This window comes from Salmo salar, chromosome ssa02, assembly GCF_905237065.1.
Source record: "Salmo salar chromosome ssa02, Ssal_v3.1, whole genome shotgun sequence".
NCBI lineage: Eukaryota > Metazoa > Chordata > Actinopteri > Salmoniformes > Salmonidae > Salmo > Salmo salar.
In genome coordinates, this window is record NC_059443.1 from 38,771,280 (window position 1) to 38,793,421 (window position 22,142).

The 22,142-nt window shown below is 42.4% G+C and overlaps 1 protein-coding gene and 1 long non-coding RNA gene across 4 annotated transcripts in view; one reads left to right on the top strand and one right to left on the bottom strand.

Annotated features, from left to right (window-relative positions):
* The window catches only part of LOC106582734 (igLON family member 5), a 155,938-nt gene extending 133,809 nt beyond the window's left edge, over positions 1-22,129 (top strand). Inside the window, exons 5-12 of one of the 3 annotated variants that reach the window (XM_045703931.1) lie at positions 5,104-5,235; positions 7,298-7,418; positions 9,516-9,667; positions 10,942-18,757; positions 19,254-20,935; positions 21,165-21,251; positions 21,357-21,408; positions 21,547-22,129. In XM_045703931.1, the coding sequence (XP_045559887.1) occupies positions 5,104-5,235; positions 7,298-7,418; positions 9,516-9,667; positions 10,942-11,045 (509 nt within the window). In that variant the 3' untranslated portion in view covers positions 11,046-18,757; positions 19,254-20,935; positions 21,165-21,251; positions 21,357-21,408; positions 21,547-22,129. Of the gene's footprint in view, positions 1-5,103; positions 5,236-7,297; positions 7,419-9,515; positions 9,668-10,941; positions 20,936-21,164; positions 21,252-21,356; positions 21,409-21,546 lie in introns of all 3 variants that reach the window. The other 2 variants (XM_014166112.2, XM_014166130.2) reach the window with 2 other exon arrangements.
* Positions 10,560-13,602, bottom strand: LOC123729289 (uncharacterized). The gene is made up of 3 exons (XR_006761027.1): positions 13,515-13,602; positions 10,830-11,072; positions 10,560-10,649 (listed from the first exon to the last, which is right to left on the bottom strand). It is a non-coding gene; the product is annotated as an uncharacterized lncRNA (long non-coding RNA).
* Positions 22,130-22,142: the final 13 nt, after the last annotated feature.

Below are 22,142 nucleotides of genomic sequence, written 5' to 3' on the forward strand. Positions count from 1 at the left end.
TAACCAACTAGATTCAATGTTAGCTAGCTAGCTAACATTAGGCTATAACTAGCAATGCAAATCGTCTGAGATACAAATAATATTACTACACAGGTCATACACGTAATGTTAGCTTGTGAGCCAGCCAGCTAAAGTTAGCTAGCTGGCTAACAGTATGCTTTAACTTGCAATGAAAATGACTTTCTGACTAAATTAAAAACGAACAGTACCAGTCAAAAGTTTGGACACATTCCAGGGTTTTTCTTTAATTTTACTATTTTCTACATTGTAGAATAACAGTGAAGACATCAAAACTATGAAATAATACATATGGAATCATAAAGTAACCAAAAAAATGTTAAACGAATCAAAATATGTTTTATATTTGAGATTCTTCATAGTAGCCACCCTTTGCTTTGATGACAGCTTTGCACATTCTCTCAACCAGCTTCATGAGGTAGTCACCTGGAATGCATTTCAATTAACAGGTGTGCCTTGTTAAAAGTTAATTTGTGGAATTTCTTTCCTTCTTAATGCGTTTGAGCCTAACAGTTGTGTTGTGACAAGGTAGTGGTGGTATACAGAAGATAGACCTATTTGGTAAAAGACCAAGACCATATTATGGCAAAAATAGCTCAAATAGGCAAAGAGAAATGACAGTCCATCATTACATTAAGACTTAAGACATGAAGGTCAGTCAATCTGGAAAATGTCTTTGGTCTGATGAGTCCAAATTTGAGATTTCTGGTTCCAACCGCCATGTCTTTGTGGGACGCAGAGTAGGTGAACGGATGATCTCCTCATGTGTGGTTCCCACCGTGAAGCTTGGAGGAGGAGGTGTGGGGTTGCTTTGCTGGTAACACTGTCAGAGATTTATTTCGAATTCAAGGCACACTTAACCAGCATGGCTACTACAGCATTCTGAAGCGATACGCCATCCCATCTGGTTTGCGCTTAGTGGGACTACCATTTGTTTTTCAACAGGACAATGACCCAACACACCTCCATGCTGTGTATAGGGCTATTTTACCAAGAAGGAGAGTTAAAGAGTGCTGCATCAGATGACCTGGCCTCCACAATCACCCAACCTCAACCCAATTGAGATGGGTTGGGATGAGTTGGGCCGCAGCGTGAAGGAAAAGCAGCCAACAAGTGCTCAGCATATGTGGGAACTCCTTCAAGACTGTTGGAAAAGCATTCCAGATGAAGCTGGTTGAGAGAATGCCAAGAGTGTGCAAAGCTGTCATCGAGGCAAAGGGTGGCTACTTTGAAGAATTTGTTTAACAGTTCGTTGGTTACTTTATGATTCCACGTGTTATTTTATAGTTTCGATGTCTTCACTATTATTTTACATTGTAACATTTTTTTTACAAATAAAGAAAAACCCTTGAATGAGTAGTTGTGTCCAAAGGTTTGACTGGTACTGTAAAATATCTGAAAATGAGTCTAGCTAGACGCTCTTACCCGTAGTCATGGATGAACGCTTCTCCCTCTCTGTCACGGATGCCATGGTTGCACTTGGTTTAAAGAGGTAATTGTATTTATTAGGGATCCCCATTACTTATACTTCCTGGGGTCCAAACATATTAAAGCAGTTACATTACATATTAAACAAATGATAAAACAGGACATCATAAAACATTATCACACCACTTCATATCTACAATACAAAATGTTTAATACCACCATACAACAATATCACAATGTATGTGTATGCATGTGTTTGTAACTGTGTGTGTGTGTCCCTTCACGCTCCCCGTTGTTCCATAAGGTGAATTTTTACCTGTTTTTTATCTGATTCTACTGCTTGCATCAGTTACCTGATATGGAAAAGAGTTCAATGTAGTCATGGCTCTATGCAAACTCAACAATAAAAGAAACGTCCTCTAACTGTCAACAGTGTTTATTTTCAGCAAACTTAACATGTGTAAATATTTGTATGAACATAACAAGATTCAACAACTGAGACATAAACTGAACAAGTTCCACAGACATGTGACTAACAGAAATTGAATAATGTGTCCCTGAACAAAGGGGGGTCAAAATCCAAAGTAACGGTCAGTATCTGGTGTGGCCACCAGCTGCATTAAGTACTGCAGTGCATTTCCTCCTCATGGACTGCACCAGATTTGCCAGTTCTTGCTGTGAGATGTTACCCCACTCTTCCACCAAGGCACCTGCAAGTTCAGACAGTTCTGGGGGGAATTGCCCTAGCCCGCACCCTCTGATCCAACAGGTCCCAGATGTGCTCAATGGGATTGAGATCCGGGCTCTTCGCTGGCCATGGCAGAACACTGACATTCCTGTCTTGCAGGAAATCATGCTCAGAACGAGCAGTATGGCTGGTGGCATTGTCATGCTGGAGGGTCATGTCAGGATGAGCCTGCAGGAAGGGTACCACATGAGAGAGGAGGATGTCTTCCCTGTAACGCACAGTGTTGAGATTGCCTGCAATGACAACAAGCTCAGTCCAATGATGCTTTTACACACCGCCCCAGACCATGACGGACCCTCCATCTCCAAATCTATCCCGCTCCAGAGGACAGGCCTCGGTGTAACGGCCATTCCTTCGACGATAAACGCGAATCCGACCATCACCCCTGGTGAGACAAAACCGTGACTCGTCAGTGAAGAGCACTTTTTGCCAGTCCTGTCTGGTCCAGCGATGGTGGGTTTGTTGCCGGTGATGTCTGGTGAGGACCTGCCTTACAACAGGCCTACAAGCCCTCAGTCCAGCCTCTCTCAGCCTATTGCGGACAGTCTGAGCACTGATGGAGGGATTGTGCGTTCCTGGTGTAACTCGGGCAGTTGTTGTTGCCATCCTGTACCTGTCCTGCAGGTGTGATGTTCGGATGTACCGATCCTGTGCTGGTGTTGTTACACGTGGTCTGCCACTACGAGGACAATCACCTGTCCGTCCTGTCTCCCTGTAGTGCTGTCTTAGGCGTCTCACAGTACGGACATTGCAATTTACTGCCCTGGCCACATCTGCAGTCCTCATGCCTCCTTGCAGCATGCCCAAGGCACGTTCACGCAGATGAGCAGGGACCCCGGGCATCTTTCTTTTGATGTTTTTCAGAGTCAGTAGAAAGGCCTCTTTAGTGTCCGAAGTTTTCATAACTGTGACCTTAATTGCCTACCGTCTGTAAGCTGTTAGTGTCTTAAAGACCGTTCCACAGGTGCATGTTCATTAATTGTTTATGGTTCATTGAACAAGCATGGGAAACAGTGTTTAAACGCTTTACAATGAAGATCTTTGAAGTTATTTGGATTTTTACTAATTATATTTGAAAGACAGGGTCCTGAACAAGGGCCGTTTCTTTTTTTGCTGACTTTAGTACTGTGCGTCTCCCATATTCTGTTCTAAACTTGGGGACTGTGAAGAGACCTCTGGTGGCATGTCTTGTGGGGTGTGCATGGGTGTCCAAGCTGTTTCCAAGTATTTTAATGTTAGCTCTCTGTGTACTATTGAGGGCCAGCCATGCTGCCCTGTTCTGAGCCAATTACAATTTTCCTAAATCCCTCTTTGTGGCACCTGACCACACTACTGAACATTAGTCTAGGTGCAACAAAACTAGGGCCTGTAGGACCTGCCATGTTGTTAGTGTTGTTAAGAAGGCAGAGCAGCCTTAGCTAATGTTGTATAATATGTTTTGACCATGACAGTTTACAATCCAGGTTCACTCCAAGCAGTTTAGTCACCTCAACTTGCTCAATTTCCACATTATTATTTACGAGATGTAGTTGAGGTTTAGAGTTCAGTGAATGATTTGTCCCAAATAAAATGCTTTTAGTTTTGGAAAAATGTAGGACTAACATTTTCCTTACTACCCATTCCGAAACTAACTGCAGCTCTTTGTTAAGTGTTGCAGTAATTTCAGTTGCTGTAGTAGCTGATGTATATAGCGTTGAGTAATCCGCATACATAGACACACTGGCTTAACTCGTTAGTAAAGATAGAAAAAAGTAAGGGACCTAAACAGCTACCCTGGTGAATTCCTGATTCTACCTGGATTATGTTTGAAAGGCTTCCATTAAATAACACCTTCTGTGTTCTGTTAGACAAGTAACTCTTTATGTACATTAAAGCAGGGGCTGTAAAGCCATAATACATACATTTTTCCAGCAGCAGACGATAATGTCAAAAGCTGCACTGAAATCTAACAAGACAGCCCCCACAATAATTTTATCATCAATTTCTCTCAGCCAATCATCAGTCATTTGTGTAAGTAGTGTACTTGTTGAGTGTCCTTCCCTATAAGCGTGCTGAAACTCTGTTGTCAATTTGTTTACTCTGAAATAGCATTGTATCTGGTCAAACACCATTTTTTCCAGAAGTTTACTAAGGGTTGGTAACAGGCTGATTGGTTGGCTATTTGAGGGGCTTTACTATTCTTGGGTAGCGGAAATACATTAGCTTCCCTCCAGGCCTGAGGGCACACACTTTCTAGTAGGCTTAAATTGAAGATGTGGCCAATAGGAGTGGCAACATTGTCCGCTATTGTCCTCAGTAATTTTCCATCCAGATTGTCAGACCCCGGTGGCTTGTCATTGTTGATAGACAACACAAACTTTTACGGAATTCAGAAGTACAATTCTTGTCTTTCATAATTTGGTCAGATATACTTGGATGTGTACAGTCAGTGTTTGTTGCTGGCATGTCATACCAAAGTTTGCTTATCTTGCCAATGAAAAGTCATTTAAGTAGTTGGCAACATAGTGGGTTTTGTGATGAATGAGCCATCTGATTCAATGAATGATGGAGCCGAGTTTGCCTTTTTTCTGTAGACAGGGGTTTCATACAACAGGCTTCTTCTGTGTGTTCTTTTTTCAACCTCATTCACATATTTGCAATCAAACTCTAGAATTTTCTCCATCTCCTTAGCTATCATACTCTGCTTCCACCGGGCATTCCACTGATTTCAAAACTCTGTCCTCCAGAAAGTGGAGCGCAACACTATTGCAGTTATTTGTGTGTGGTGCCAGTATTAGCAACAGCAGCATCTAGCAGGCAAAAATTTATACTTTCACACTAATTGATTTAATCGACCCTGAACAAACGCAAATTTCAGCCTGTGATGACCTCTGACCTCTATCATTTGACCCTGTCCTTTGTCCAATCAGATGGTCTAATGAGTGAGGGGGAGTTCCTGGACATAACAGAGATCAAGCGGCATCAGGCGGAAGAATTTGAGTGCATCACTAACAACGGAGTGACGCAGCCCGACATACGCAAGGTCAAGGTCACCGTCAACTGTGAGTGTCCCTATAAACCACAAAACACACGCATGCACTCACATACACAGACACACAGACAGACAAAGAAACAGTCACAGACACAGACACCCGACACATAGTATACCTCCCATAAGATAATACTATACTGAACAAAAATATAAACCCAACATACAACAATTTAAAATATTTTGCTGAGTTACAGTTCAGATGAGGAATCAGTCAATTGAATTAACTTCATTAGGTCCTAATCTATGGATTTCACATGACTGGTAATAGATACCTTTAAAAAAAATGGGCCTCAAAATGGGCCTCAGGATCTCGTCGTGGTATTTTTGTGTATTCAAATTGCCAATCGATAAAATGCAATTGTATTCATTGTCCGTAGATTATTCCTGCCCATACCATAACCCCACTGCATCCATGGGGCACTCTGTTCGCAATGTTGACATCAGCAAACCACTCGCCAAGAGTGTGCAAAGGGTGGCTATTTGAAGAATCTCAAATATAAAATATATTTTGATTTGTTGAACACTTTATTGGTTTCTACATTATTCCATATGTGTTATTTCATAGTTTTTATGTTTTTTTTGTTTCATTTTTTTATTTCACCTTTATTTAACCAGGTAGGCTAGTTGAGAACAAGTTCTCATTTACAACTGCGACCTGGCCAAGATAAAGCAAAGCAGTGTGACACAGACAACAACACAGAGTTACACATGGAGTAAACAATAAACAAGCCAATAACACAATAAACAAGTCAATGACACAGTAGGAAAAAAAGAAAGTCTATATAGAGTGTGTGCAAAAGGCATGAGGAGGTAGGCAATAACTAGGCCATAGGAGCGAATAATTACAATTTAGCAGATTAACACTGGAGTGATAAATGAGCATATGATGATGTGCAAGTAGAAATACTGGTGTGCAAAATAGCAGAAAAGTAAATAAAATAAAAACAGTATGGGGATGAGGTAGGTAGATTGGGTGGGAAATTTACAGATGGACTATGTACAGCTGCAGCGATCGGTTAGCAGCTCAGGTAGCTGATGTTTAAAGTTGGTGAGGGAAAAAATCTCCAACTTCAGCGATTTTTGCAATTCGTTCCAGTCACTGGCAGCAGAGAACTGGAATGAAAGGCGGCCAAATGAGGTGTTGGCTTTGGGGACGATCAGTGAGATATACCTGCTGGAACGTGTGCTACGGGTGGGTGTTGTTATCGTGACCAGTGAACTGAGATAAGGCGGAGCTTTACCTAGCATAGACTTATAGATGACCTGGAGCCAGTGGGTCTGGCAACGAATATGCAGCGAGGGCCAGCCAACTAGAGCATACAGGTCGCAGTGGTGGGTGGTATAAGGTGATTTGGTAACAAAACGGATGGCCTGTGATAGACTGCATCCAGTTTGCTGAGTAGAGTAATGGAAGCTATTTTGTAGATGACATCGCCGAAGTCGAGGACCGGTAGGATAGTCAGTTTTACTAGGGTAAGTTTGGCGGCGTGAGTGAAGGAGGCTTTGTTGCGAAATAGAAAGCCGATTCTAGATTTGATTTTGGATTGGAGATGTTTAATATGAGTCTGGAAGGAGAGTTTACAGTCTAACCAGACACCTAGGTATTTATAGTTGTCCACATATTCTAGGTCGGAACCGTCCAGGGTGGTGATGCTAGTCGGGCGGGCAGGTGCGGGCAGCGAACGGTTGAAAAGCATGCATTTGGTTTTACTAGCGTTTAAGAGCAGTTGGAGGCCATGGAAGGAGTGTTGTATGGCATTGAAGCTCGTTTGGAGGTTTGTTAGCACAGTGTCCAAGGAAGGGCCAGAAGTATACAGAATGGTCTTCACTATTATTCTACAATGTAGAAAATATAAAAAATAAAGAAAAATCCTTGAATGAGTAGGTGTTCTAAAACGTTTGACCGCTAGTGTATGTCTTAATAATTTTATGTCATGTATTTATCAACCTCAACCTTTCTCGACCTTGAAGGTCACTGAGCCTTTCTTTGTCTGAGCTTAACTTTTAATCACTATCGTTGTGTACATATGTTAAAGATTTCTCTCACTTCTCCCTCCTTCTTCCTTGTTCAGACCCTCCCATGATCACAGACGTGAAGAACATGCCAGCCCAGCTGGGCAAGACGGCCGTTTTGCGCTGTGAGGCCATGGCAGTACCCACGGCCTCCTTTGAGTGGTACAGAGACGACCGCAGGTAAGAAAAATACCTCCTCCTTCTCCTCCTTTTCCTTCACTTTTTCTCTAATAGGACGGTTTTGCTAGCGCAGACTGGAATTTGTTCCGGCATTCATCCAATGGCATTGAGGAGTATACCACCTCAGTCACCGGCTTCATCAATAAGTGCATCGATATCCAACCAGAAGCCATGGATTACAGGCAACATCCGCACTGAGCTAAAGGCTAGAGCTGCCGCTTTCAAGGAGCGGGACACTAATCCGGACGCTTATAAGAAATCCCGCTATGCCCTCAGACGAACCATCAACCAGGCAAAGTGTCAATACAGGACTAAGATTGAATCCTACTATACCAGCTCTGATGCTCGTCGGATGTGGCGCGAGCCTACCAGACAGGCCTTTTATGCTCGCTTCGAGGCAAGCAACAGCGAAGCGTGCATGAGAGCACCAGCTGTTCCGGATGACTGTGTGATCACTCTCTCCATAGCTGATGTGAGCAAGTCCTTCAAACTGGTCAACATGACTGGTTGCATCACCACCTGGTATAAAAACTGCTCGGCATCCAACCGTAAGGCGCTACAGAGGGTAGTGCGTACGGCCCAGTATATCACTGGGGCCAAGCTTTCTGCCATCAACGACCTATATACTAGGCAGTGTCAGAGGAAGGCCCAATAAATTTACAAAAACTCCAGTCACCCAAGTCATAGACTGTTCTCTCTGCTACAGCACGACAAGCGGTACCGGAGCGCCAAGTCTAGGTCCAAAAGGCTCCTACCCCCAAGCCATAAGCCTGCTGAACAAGTAATCAAATGGCCACCCGGACTATTTGCATTGACCCCCCCCCCCTTTGTTTTTACACTGCTGCTACTCGCTGTTTATTATCTATGCATAGTCACTTTACACCTACCTACATGTACAAATTACCTAGTAAATATTTTCTTAAATCTGCATTGTTGGTTAAGGGCTTGTAAGTAAGCATTTCACGGTAAGGTCTAGACCTGTTGTATTTGGCGCAATTGACAAATACAATTTAATTTGATTTGATTTAATTGGTTAGGTAGATTTTTTTCCTGTATTGCTAACACCATCCTTTCAGATATAAAGAAACGTATTTCTCTCTCTTTCTCTGTCTGTCTTTCTCTCTCGAATAACACATCCCCCCTCCTCTCTGTAACTACCTCACCTGACAATTCTGATAGTCAAAATTTAACAGCACTTAAATCTACAATACCTTCTGGTGTACCTTCTCTCTTTTTTCCCTCTTTCCCATGGCACTTTGTTTACATTTCAAAGGATTGGGTAAATGTAACCAAAAAGCTGAGCTTTTACCATATTAATCATTGCAATCCAATCCTTTGCTGTCGAGAGAGAGAAAGAACACAGAAAAGAGAGAGAGAGGGGGGTGGGAGAGAGAGAGAACACAATCTAATGGGGCACACCAGGAAGTATTGTAGGTTTAAGTGCTGTTACATTTTTATTGGAATTGTCAGGTGAGGTAGTGACAGAGAGGGGGAATGTGTTATTCTGAGATCTCTGGGGAGAATATAGTAACACTCTCCTGCTAAGAGGTGTGATTTAATGTTCTCGCTCTCTCTGTCTCTCTCGACAGCAAAGGGTTGGATTTTAATGAGTAATATGGTAAAAACCCAGCTCTGTATTGGTAACACTTACCCAATCCTTTCAAATATAAACAAAATGCCATGGGAGAGAGAGAAAAAAAAGAGAGCGCGAGAGAGAGAGCGAGAGAGAGTGAGAGAGAGAGTGAAAGAGAGAGAGAAAGAGAGAAAGCAGTCTAATGGGGCACACCAGAAAGTATTGTAGATTTAAGTGCTGTTACATTTTGACTTGTAAGTAAGCATTTCGCAGTAAGGTCTACATCTGCTGTATTTGGCACATGTGATTAATACAATTTGATTTGATTTAATAGGTTAGGTCGATTTGTTTCCTGTATTGCTAACATCCTTTCAGATATAAAGTTATTTCTCTCTCTCTCCATCTGTCGCTCTCTCATCCCCCCACTCTACCCCTCTCTCTCTATCTACCTCCCCCCGCTCTCTTTGTCCCGCCCTCTCTCTCTCTATCTCACCCACCTCGCTCCCTCTCTCTCTCTGTATCAGGCCGGTAGAGAGCGATAACACTCTGAGGATCAAGAACGAGAAGACGCGTTCACTGCTTCTCTTTACCAACGTGACGGACAAACACTTTGGCAACTACACTTGTTTTGCCTCCAACAGGCTGGGAGCTTCCAACGCCAGCATGCTGCTCTTCCGTGAGTCTCTTTAAGCATTCACACACACACACACACACACACACACACACATACGTAAGCATGCATACGTACACACAGATAGCCACATGCAGACACACACACACATGCATACATACCACAGGAGGTTGGTAACACCTGAATTGAGGAGGACGGGCTTTTGGTAATGGCTGAAGAAGAATAGGTGGAATGGTATCAAATACATCAAACACATGGTTTCCATGTGTTTGATACGATTCCATTCGCTCAATTCCGGACATTATTAGGAGCCGTCCTCCTCTCAGCAGCCTAATGTGATGCATACACACACAGACTCACATACTATACTGTACATACACATGCACGCGCACACACTTCCATACATGTGTCTAAGCTCATTCTACTTCACTCAATCACACAAGTAGTCACATGTGCATGCACTCATACTTAGAGAAGGAAACCAATGCAAACACACACCTAGTCACACACTGCATTACCCCATCCCCATCTCTCTTCCTCTCCCTGCTCACGGTGTTGGATTTTCTCATTTCCCTCCCTCCTTCCCCAATCCCTCCTTCCATCTTGTCATCTCTTTATTCGCCGCCCCATTACGCCAAAGAGCTTTTCTCCTCCATTTCTCCCTCTGTTCTGTCCTGTTCTGTTACCCCAGGAAGTTGTCGTTTCTCTCCTTCTCTCTCCTCCCGTCTTGCTCCCCAATGAGAGATTTCCAACACTGTGTTCTCTCTCTCCCTCTATCCCTCCCTCTCTCCCGCCTTCCACGCTCTGGCATTACCATCTTAAGTGAGTCCCTTCATCTCCTCCCTTTCTCTTCTTTCATTCTCTTGTTCTGCCGTTTCCTCGGCAAGTCTCCCTCCAATGACTCACCCCCAGTCAGTCTCATACATCTTTCTGCGGTGCATTCCTCCATTCCCTCCTCTGTCGGCCTCCGTGTCTTATCTCGCCATCATCTGTCTTTCTCCTCTCCTTTTTTCGCCTAATCTTCCCCCTTCATCATTAGAAAAAGCTGGGTCTGAACCGTCTGTGCGAATGGGACACAGACCGAAAATCGAACCACTCTGACTAATATCAGATAGCTTCGGGGATGGTTTCACACTCTGTCCCTGTCATTGCACTCAGATTTCATTCCTATCCCAAAATGTTTTACCTCTTTTTACTTGTAGCTTACCTTTTCTCTGGTTGTTTCCTTTTTCCCTTACGAATTGTTCTTCACTCTTATTTCCCTCGGTTTCCTCTCTCCTTCTGGTGCCTGTCCTTCTCTCCCGGGCCCCTTGATGCAGGGCCGGGAGCCGTGTATGGGCGAGGCGTGGCCGTCAACGTGGGGGTGAGTGCGGGTGTTGGCTTTTGGCTTTGCCTCTCTGTCTCTCTCCTAATGAAGGTCTAAGAGCTTTTCCCGGAAGTCCCATCCTGCCTGCGGAAGGAAGAAGGAATTTATTTAATTACGAACCCATCACTGTGAAACAAAAATAATATGCATTATTCCAGGAGCCATTGACGCATCGCATCTCACACCCACACCAACTCCCCCCTCGCTACCTATATTGCCACCATCACCATACCACTCTCTCTCTTCATCCTGTTTCCAATGAGGGTCACCATGGTGATGTCTATAATGTGTTTATTAAGAATGATAATTGTGATGATGATGATGAAAACAGATATTTAACACCAGGATAATACTATTACAAATCTAAATCATGACTAATCTACGATAATGTTCATGAACATTTGGAAACTAGGAGTGACAACGCTACTATTTATGGTTGGAACTACTCTATAATGAAAATTATTCATTAATCTGATGAGGGTCACGTGACCTTGTTGAAAGCTGTCCATTGGCCCGTTGGTCCTGTGACATTTGACCTTATGATCATACGAGTACCGTTTTATTCCGTTTTTAACCATGTGGCAGTGTATATGACGCGGCTGCTGTGAATGATGTCAAAACACACATGAAGGGTGGGCAGTGGGGGTTCTATAAAGCCTTTGCCCTTCTAGTGCATCCCTTTGGGATCTCAACCAAGAAGAAGCATGTGAGAAGACCCACTTCACCCCCCCTCCATCCACCCCCCACCCCTCTTTAAAAAGCCCTCATCCTCTGCCCACCCCATCCCCCCATCGTTAAGGTGGTTTGTGCGCCGTCCCGTGTGTAAATATAATGCAGTACAGAGGCCATGCCGTTACTAGAGGCAGTCTATCCACATCCAACCCTCCTTGGTTGGTGGCTAATGTAGTGGCTAATAAAATCTAAAATATCCATCAAAAACTACATTACCCATCAGCCTCTATTACAGTTTTCATAACCAGGAAGGGACTGTAGAAATAACAATCGTATCTCCTGCTTTGAAGGCGTTGACCAGTCATCTTCGTTCCTTGTCGCTTGTTGATAGCATGTACCGATTAGAGATGTTCCTGTCGTGAAGCCTCCCTCCCACTCCCACTCCTCCCCTGTCCGTTTTACTCTGCAAGGTTAAACTGCTATAACTTTTTTGGTGTTGATAATAATACTGATGATGTTAATAAGTATTTAAATAAATATGAAAAGTAATTCCATGTGAGAAAAAAAAGAACACATACTACTCCAGAGCTGACGAGCCGTGTGTGCTAAAAATATTTTGTACTTAATCCCTCGGAGAAATCACACTCATTGAACTGAACAACAACGACAAAAGACGAAGTCGTAAGGTTTTCAAGTTGTGCTCTTTTTTGCCATGACAAGGATTTTAAAAACACATCGAAGTTGATCCCGAGGGAGTCTTTTCATCCGAAAGAGTCCGCAGTCAATGAAGTGTAATATTGTTTGTATACGTGTATGTATTTAAACCTTTGTTTTCATGCTGTTAACTGTATAAAGCATATTACACATATTCAACCAGCTTTCATAGCGTGTCACTCTCCAGACAGACCAGCTCAATAGATAAATTATTTAAAGCGATGTATGTAAAGCAGCGTCCCTGTAAGTCAGTCAGCCCCCGTATGGCAGGACAGGCGCACCAGGAGATAAAGATGTAATTAGCCACTACCTATGACTGGATAAGTGACGGGGCCTACACTCCCCGCCTCCCCCGTGTCCTTCCCGCCAGCCATGGACAAGCCCCATAAATCACGTTCAATCCTGGCCCCTGACAGGATCCTCCTCAAGGACACCCTCGTCCCTGTAAAGCAGACGCGGCGCGTCCTCACAAACCCCCACACCTGGGCCCTGATTGAACCCCCCCCAGGGCTCAATTATCCAGCCACGTTACCTGCACAGATCAACCACCGAGACGTGCACTGTGAGGCTCGATGACACCCCAACCACCCAACCGCTGTCTCTCTGTCACGTCCTGCTGTGCCTATGTCTATATGCAAACTCCCCCCATAGTGAACCAACCTGCATGGAGAGATGGGCTCACACTAGCAACTCTCTGACTACCCACAATTCCCGTGACCTTACAGGAATATGCAGCATCTGTATTCAGTATTCTGCGAATAGCTGTCATCTTTTTTTGTTCGATTTTATTTTTAACTTGCAACATACCTGCTAACTCTGATATAGAAGAGGCATCCAATCCGGTTAAGCTGTGCTATGATATTTAAGGGTGCCCCTAACAATCTATTCAAGAATGGAACTGTTTTAGTAATACTATTTTATGAAGTGTGCTAATGTATGAAGAGATGTGAAGCCCTAGCAAGAGTGAATGTCCCCTTTAGCAGGAGGCTAGTCGATGAAAACCTGTTTGTCTCACTGAATATAGTGTGAGATATGTTCTGTTGATGCCCATTGCTCTATGCAATGTAGTCAGTCATTGGTATGTCTGAAGGGTAACACACACAGACACACTTGTGTTCATCTTGTTTTGCTCAGACTCACAGGACATTGATGGGTATCGATTTTCAAGCACAAGAGCAGGTTGTTTTGGTCAGTGATTCTGTTTATCCTCTTTGTCGTTTTCGATCCCCCTCTCTCACTGACGCTGTCTTTCTGTCTTCTCTCTTTCACATACTCTGTCCCATGTTAGCACCCAGCTCAATTTTATCAGTGGAATAAACTTCTGCATGTACATACCTCTGTCCTTGAAGAAAAAAAGAAAAGAAAATAAGGAAAAACATACAGTCGTGTTTCTCAATGTGGGTTTGAAAAAAAAGCATGTAAATGTTCGTTTTGGGGGGGATTTTGAAAAACAAAAAGCTGTATCTTGTGTAAAGGCTTTAGGCTGGGGGAAAGGCTGGGGGATATGCTTTTAAATTCATGCAATGGAGGGCGATATGTATGGTGGGCATTTGTAATAACCCCAAATGAGTTTGAGGGTCTCCATGAGTTCTTCATCAATGTGAAAGTTAATCAGAGGACTGGAAATGGGAAAAGGAAGGATGCAGCGAATACACTTCCTCGATGGGTGTGAGAGGACCTCCACACTCAGTGGGAAGAAGCCCAGACTGGTACAGACAAAGGTCTGAGGCAGAGGGAGATGGGATGACTCTGACCAGACAGTGAACTCTCCATGGGGGAGAACGAGAAAAGACAAGGCAGACACTTGATAGGATAGCAGCTCAGATAGAATTCCTAAAATGGCCACTGCGTTGTTCCTCCTGAAGGAAGACATACCACAGTGATGTCTATGATTACACCATGTAACATGAATAGCATTAGCACTGCAATGATCACAAACACTGTCTGTGTACAGGCAGCATTTCATGACTCTATCTGCTAGCCTATCAATGAGCGTTTACACTTTATTGATATGGTGTGGTGTCATATAGCTTGACCTGTAATTACAGCACAGAGATATGCTGTATGATTCTAATGGACGTAAGTGGTGTAATTACTTGTAGTTCATTACTCCCAACAAATGGTGGCGATGCTAATTCTACGGGCGCCACTCGAGCATTGCTAGGCAGCACTTTTTGGCTTATGTTGATGTACATAATATAAACTAACTTGCTTTATTTATATATGAGATTATTTAAATGTTCTGAAGACAATTATAACCATATTTGGGTGGTGTATTTTTTTATTTATGGATGACAAGTCTAGTTGTATATGAAAATACAGTGGGAGAGTAGCAGTAGAAGCTAGACAACTATACACCCAGTCTCCGTTTGAATGTACTCGTTTTTTTAAGTTGTGTATCTGTGTTAGATCCAGAATCACTATAAGCACTATATTCCAGTCCCGCCACATTAAACAGTTCCTTTACAGACTTTCAGTTCCAAATGCAATGGTTAATCAATACATTGGACTGGATGGCTTGAAATAGAGTAATTTCTCCCCAGGCTCACTTTACCAGGGTCCAAAGACTGAACTGTCAAGTGTCTATATTAAGGCCTTAGAATAGAGAGCATAATTTATCATGCCTTGATACAAGACACCCCTAATTGCGCATTGATTTTCTCCCCATCTCCGAAACATTTTGGCCAAGCTATATTGTCAACTAAGGTAACTATTTGTTTAGAGAACATACACTGAAGAATGAGTCATTCCTTTTTATTTTCATGTCAGTTGAAAGAGTAGCTAGTCAAGGCGCATTTTGTTCATTTTGTTCTTTCGGATAATGAGATGTCTAACAATTGTCTGTATAATGGCACCTTATAGTACATTATATTTTATTATTGTACTCAATTAAATGATTGATACCAAATGTTAATTTTGGAAATGTCAATACCTATCGATACTGTGTATCTGGAGGCTTATGTCTGACAAACACAGCCGACTCTTTAATAGGAGTAGAGTCTAGAACGATAGGATGTACAATAGAACGAGATGAGATAAAGAGGAATAGAACCGTAGCCATGATAGTATTTGGTCAATATTCAACTAACATGATAAATTATCAGAATTATGTCAGATTTTCAGTATCGGTACTATGTATCAGTTAAACATAAGAAGATATGTCTTATTGAGGGACAGACTCATTGATATATAAATGATTTCCTTAGTACCAGCCAGGTCTCTCCAGCTTTTGTCCTTCACACCAAAGCCCACTAGCTAGATAACAATGTGTTATCCTAATGAGCTATTGTTCACCAGCTAATCTAAAGGCCTGTTCAGTTCTTATGAGCAGAGTCAACGTTGCGAGTGTATTTAAGCTCCAGTAGATTTCCATTAGCTATACTAATGAGTGCATCGATACACAACAAGCTGGACTGAGGTTAGCTACATGATGAAAATAGGTCATTATTGGATAAACATGCTGACTACATGTTGCCAAGCAGAGGAAGGGATATTTGCCTTGACTCACTGAAGGATACACTTGGAAGTTGAATGAGGTAGCTAGGTACTATAGTAAGTTGGTAGTAGTTGAATTGATAGATACACAAGGACAGAATATATAGAAAAAAGATAGATACATTTATGTAGAGAGGTGGATATTTTGCATTTCTATTCTGAATTCTAATTAGGATATATTATTATTCATGTAAAATATTGACTGGATTTGTTTGTGTGGATAGTGGGTTAAAGTAATACTTGCGAGCCACAGAGGCAAGAGCAGCAGTCACTCACTCCCACCTCCATCCACACAGACAGGTGGGGACTACAGATGGTTGCTTGTCAATCACCCTCTCCTCTCTAAGAATGTAGCTAGTGGCCAATTAACAGTGTACCAGTGTTGGTCCATCCACAGCTGGAACAACAAGAGTCTGCACACTACTAGGCAACAATGGAGGCGCCCACCAGCCAGTCTCCTTAGTCATTAGAAGCCTGCCTAACATCCCCAACACTGAGTGCCCTTTTACTTGGCCTTTGTGAGTCACCAGCACAAACCTGCCATTTGGCCTGTCAATCAACTGGGTAAATATTGGTTGCCATGGCGAAAACTGACAATGGAACTATATATTTTTCTTGTCGAATGACATCATCAAGTGATGTTCTGGCTTGTGTTCATAGGATAAAATGGGAGAGAACCTGTGCGTTGTGATTAAGTCGCAAACTGTCTGAAACTGTCCTATTAATGTGAGATGTATAGATTTTAATTTATGACACAATATAAGATTGGGTTGTCATGACACTGTCGTTTCACCAGAACAATTTTGAAACTTCTGAAAAACTATGACAATCAGGTAATAACAATTAACAAAGACAAGTGTGATTTTTATCAGTGCGAGAACTAATAACAAATATTAGGTTGTTTTAGCAATCCAGTGGATGAGTCTACTCTAGAATGCTTGGTTAGTGTTTGCGGACATCTTATGGAGATGTCATGCCCATCTCTCTCTCTCGTTGCCCCTCTGGCCCACTTCCTCCTCCCTCCTCCATCTCCTTTCCCTCTCGGTGGAGAAAACCTACCACCTGTGCCCCTCCCCCATGCCAATCCCGCTGCCTGCTGCCTTGCCACCTCTCTGTATGCCAGGTTCCCACCCTGGTAAATCTGTGTTATTGATTTGTGAGTGTGTGTGTGTCCGTGGGTGTGTGTGTGTGTGTGTGTGAATTATCTGACCTTCACATGGCAGGCATGTTGGTTTCAATCTACCCCTAGACCTCAACATTATTATTTCTGTCTGTGTTGACTTTTCAAGATTGCATTGATATAACTTACTGAACAAAACAAAGGAACACAAACAGCATCGTCTTCCATCTTGACATATTTCTGTGCAGTGAAGCGATGATGATTATGATGACTCTTTTGATTCATTTGATCTCTGTTCTGTCTCTGTTTTTGTCATTTCTAAGTGAGTGGACAATTTTTTTCCCCAAATCTATAGAAGTGGAGTTAAAAAATATATATATATATCAGAGGGAGAAAAATCAATAAAAATAATGTTGTTTTTAACAGAACTCTGTGAGAGTGGTTGATTGTTGTCATAGTTTGATGTGATATGTTGTTGCGTTCTCAGCCCCTGTGGTTGGAAAGCGAGGTTAGGTGAGCTGCGTTTCCTGAGTAAGGTTCCAGCTACGGAGTCGAACTTTTTACCTTTGCTTGATGCCACTACAAAGTTGTACATTGGCTTTTTGAATAGGAGTAAATCATGAGGATATTTCAATACAGAGGAAAACAGTCAGCTGAACATCCAACATCTAGTAATACATAATCAATAGGACCTTATAGTTCCATTAGAATTCTGTAAATTATTTACACACTTTCAAAGAGAGTAAAGATCATTGAGAGATGGATGGAAACTGCAGTTCACTAATACATGTCAGAAACAGTTGCCAAATGTTATGCAAATGTTTCTGTTGAGGTGCACAGAGTAGGTCAGTCCCCACTTCTCTTGTTTATGGGATGGGGAACATATTTAATCCAGTGAAAGGGCTATAAGAGGCTGTTTGTTTCCATTTTTGTCAAGTTGTTGTTCTGCTTCTGGCTGTGAGTGGTACAGGTTTGGGGGTCAGCTTTTGGGTGAGGTCAAAGCTGTGGTAAAACTAAGTGGACACTGGAGTCAACTAAAGTAAACACAAAGTAAACTCAGAATGTCGTTTTTATATGCTTTACCTAAACATTAGACTGATGATGATGATGAGTGAAACCACTCATATTCTAAAGTATCCTATACATGGAGTATGACATACTGCACTATTCTCTTATTCATCAGAACATGTGTAAGCCATACAAAAAACGCTCTTCTACATATTCTTCTACAAAATCGTTCATAATAAAAATAAACAAAACGTTTTGAACTTGAAACTAATTTCAACTTTAATGATGGTTTGAAATGAGAGGGAATCTCAAATCTTGACATTTTATTCTTCACACATTAACCACTTTGTTGTTAAGTAATTAGCTAACTGACGTTCTGTTCAATGAGCACCTTATCATTGTGAAATAGACTGATGGTTTTGTTTTGTTTGTTTCTGTAGACTGCATTTTGCTTACTGTTGCATTGCGGTTTGTGCAGACACCAAGAGCGAGGCCTATTTGTCTGCTAAGACAGGCTTGTGTCGTCTGACGTAACAGGCGCTGAGATTTGTCTTGTTTTGGAGCATGGCCTATTAATGAACATTGGAGCATAATGAAGCAAAAAAACAAGCTGACATCTCATTGTCTTTGGAGGGAAGCTTGACATTCAAAGCCACTGTTCAAACAGTCCTTTCGCCACTGGAGTTTAGAAGGAGGAACAAAAGCATGAGAAATATCCTAGACCTGTGTGTGCTTCTGTTGATAGCAGGTCCAATACCAGGTTAGTGTCTTCCAATCATACTAGGCTACCAATATTCTTACAAATAAATATATTTTTTCTATGTTTATGATTTTTCAGCATATTCAGTGTCATAATTAATATGTATTATACAATATCCCTAAGCATATTACAGTCCATATACATTTACCTAATTGCATAAATTCTGCCTTTCTGTTTTGGCTTCAAGTCTTGCAATATCAAGACTCCTGTTGACAACACTGACGATCTAATTACTTTCAGAAGTGTATAGAGTCATTAGTTGTTTGTTTGTCAAGATAAGAGGACTAACTCTCATTATTCAGGGAGAAAGTCACTCCAACTCACTCATTTTGACTTTAATAAAATACTGTGATCATCTCCAAATACACCTCAACATCGTGGGCAAGCTTTGGGGCAAATGCCTTTGAACTGAATGTCTTGCTGTTTTTTTTTGTCAAAATGAAATATTCTGTCTTACTTTGATGAAGACGCATTCACTGAATGTGTCCTCACTCAGCCCCGTTAAGGATGGTAACAGCAGAGGGGTTAAAGGTGAGGCAGTGGCCCCCTTCTCTCACTGTAATGCGGGGTCAGAGTGCCAACCTGTCCTGCCGTTTCGAGGCCACGTCCTACGGGGTGGACTGGTTCAAGATAGAGGGGGCCGAAAAGATCCCCATCCCAGATTCAGCTGGGCAGACGTCCCTGGTGATAACCGAGGTGTCCGTGGAGGATGCCGGTGTGTATTACTGCGAGGTCAACGTCCTACACAGAGATCCAGAGCGAGGGGGCGGCACAAAACTCATTGTCCTGGGTAAGACAGAAGTAAATTAGCCTGGTCCCAAATCTGTTTGTGCTATCTTGACAACTCATATGGCCATTGCTTGGCATGATAATGACCATAGGATTAAGCTTTTTTTTTTAATATGGGACCAGGTAAAGAACTAGCTCTAATAAGAAATGAATACATCCGGCTTTATTCTTGGAATGTCTTATTGAAACGCATTAGAGTTTCTCATCATTTTTCTGTCTTTGTTGGTGTTGTTGTTGTTGTAATTGTCTCTCATATGTATCCTTTGAGAATTTGTTTGAACCCTAACGGTTTGCAGGGAGGTTATTACATTTAAACCAGTGGGCTATGCATCACCATAAAGAGGCCTAACCAAGCTCAAATCTCAAAAGATTCTGGTCTCATGGAAATTTCCTTTCAGTTCATCTTTTTGCCTGAGTGGATTCGTGACAAATCCAGATATAATCACCATGGCACAATGCATTGTGGATTATATTGATCTTTGCAGGGAATTGAAACTCACCACAGGACAAGGCAAAGAGGGATCGTGAAATGATTATGTGCAAACCCCTCATGCGAAAGAGAAGGTTCCTCTCAGCGTTTCTCCAGTGGGGTGCACGTTGCAAAGTCCTGCACCATTTACAGAACCATGAGTGTGTTGTTTTGCCACAACTGTATTACCAGCATTGTCTGAATAGAATATGCTGAAATAGTGAAATATGACATACAGTATAAAAATGGTTAAATGTCAACAATCTGACATATTTCTAACGAGCGGCTGGTAGCCTAGTGGTTAAGAGCATTGGGCCAGTAACCGAAAGGTTGCTGCTTTGAATCCCTGAGCAGACTAAAAATCTGACGCTGTGCCCTTGAGCAAAGCACTTATTCCTAATTGCTCCTGTAAATTGCTCTGGATAAGAGTGTCTGCTAAATGACTAAAATGTAAATGTCATGAGATAGATGGTATTGCATCACCCCCTTCCCATGTCTCCTCCTGCCCCTACTAGCACCCCCCTCTGTGCCCCAACTCCTCCTCCAGGTCCCCTCGGACCTCCAGACGGACCAGTGGGCTCTCCTCTGCGTCACCGGTGGGTTCCACCCACACCACCTCACCCTAACCTGGACACACCAGAGTGGAAAAGATAGCCCCCACCACTTTGTTGGCAGCAACTGCACCCTTCACCCTGCCTACCCTCACATCAACCAATCACACAGCCTAATTCCAAAGATCTCAACTCCTAATTGGATGGGAGAGTGTTTACAGGTGACAGACAGCTCCAGAAAGGAAGTGTACGTAATCAGTGTGCTGTCCCTCCCCCCACGGGGGTCTGTGGATACTGGGATCTCCTACACCTGTAGTGTGCAAGATCACCCTGCGCTGGACTCACCCCTGTCTGCCTCTTTCTCCTGGGGTGAGCTTTAGTTAACACTACTGAGAGGCTGTGTATTTCACTAGGCTATTTCTCACATGGCTCAAATGTTTTTATACATCTGTGCTTCCACTACACACAGCTTCAGTCAGTCATGGGCCTTCACCGAGTGTAAATTGAATTCACCCTCAGGTCTGTCATCATTATGTGAGGTCCATAACTGTATAACTTAACAGTTATGTTTGCATTGCCTTTTTGTCTACGCTCACAGACGCAGCCCCCAATGAGGTGATTGGATGCTTGAATATCCTTAAGATCTGTGTCCTCTGTGGAGTGACTGTGGTGTTTTCCATTGCAAGTAAGTACTGTATGGTTACACTCACAAGATCTCACAAGGATCATGGGAAATGGAGTCATGTAAATCATTGTATTGTTGTTTTGGATATCGTCTTTTTCTCCACAGCACTGACACGTTTGTGTGAAGAAAAAAAAAGACCTCATGTGTCCTATGTACTGTAAGTACACACACACACACACACAAGCATGCATACGCACATTCTGTTTTACAGCTCTATCTGTTTAGCTATCCAACATTGTGAGAAAAAGTCAACACTGACACACAGTCCATATTTGTCCAAATTAATGTCTTTCAGCAAATAAAGGGAGAAAACCAAGGACATTTGTGAGAAAGAAAACAAAGGATCTGAACACACCAAGAGCATCCGATTTTCTTTAAATAATAGGCTACCCACAACAGCTTCTATACATATCTTTACTGCATGATACATTTCCTGATCCGATGGCACACTTTTTATGACAAAGAGTATGCTGGGTTTTAACTGAGGGACTTTTTTGGGGACCAGTAGTTTTGTCTATAAGCACATGCCACAGCACTGTTTTAAAAACTAGCTCTACTCTCTCTCACTTGTCCTCCGTGATATATATTCTATCCAGCTCACACATTCTGTAACATCCCCAAATCATAATGCAAAACTGATACTATGTGAAACTTTAGGTCTATGTCTCGTGTTGAACAGAATCCTTCTTCTGCCATTTTGCAATCGTGTCAAGTGCTACTGTGCTGCTGAATGCTTTTATTAGTCATAATGTACTCTAGTGTCAAAATAAATGTCTTGTCGATGGTATGTAACAATCACCTCAACTTCTGTTGGAGCATAAGCCCTGAATAACCGGATTAAATAAAATCAAGGCACCTCCTGGTGTGACAGTATTGAATCTATGGGTTTAT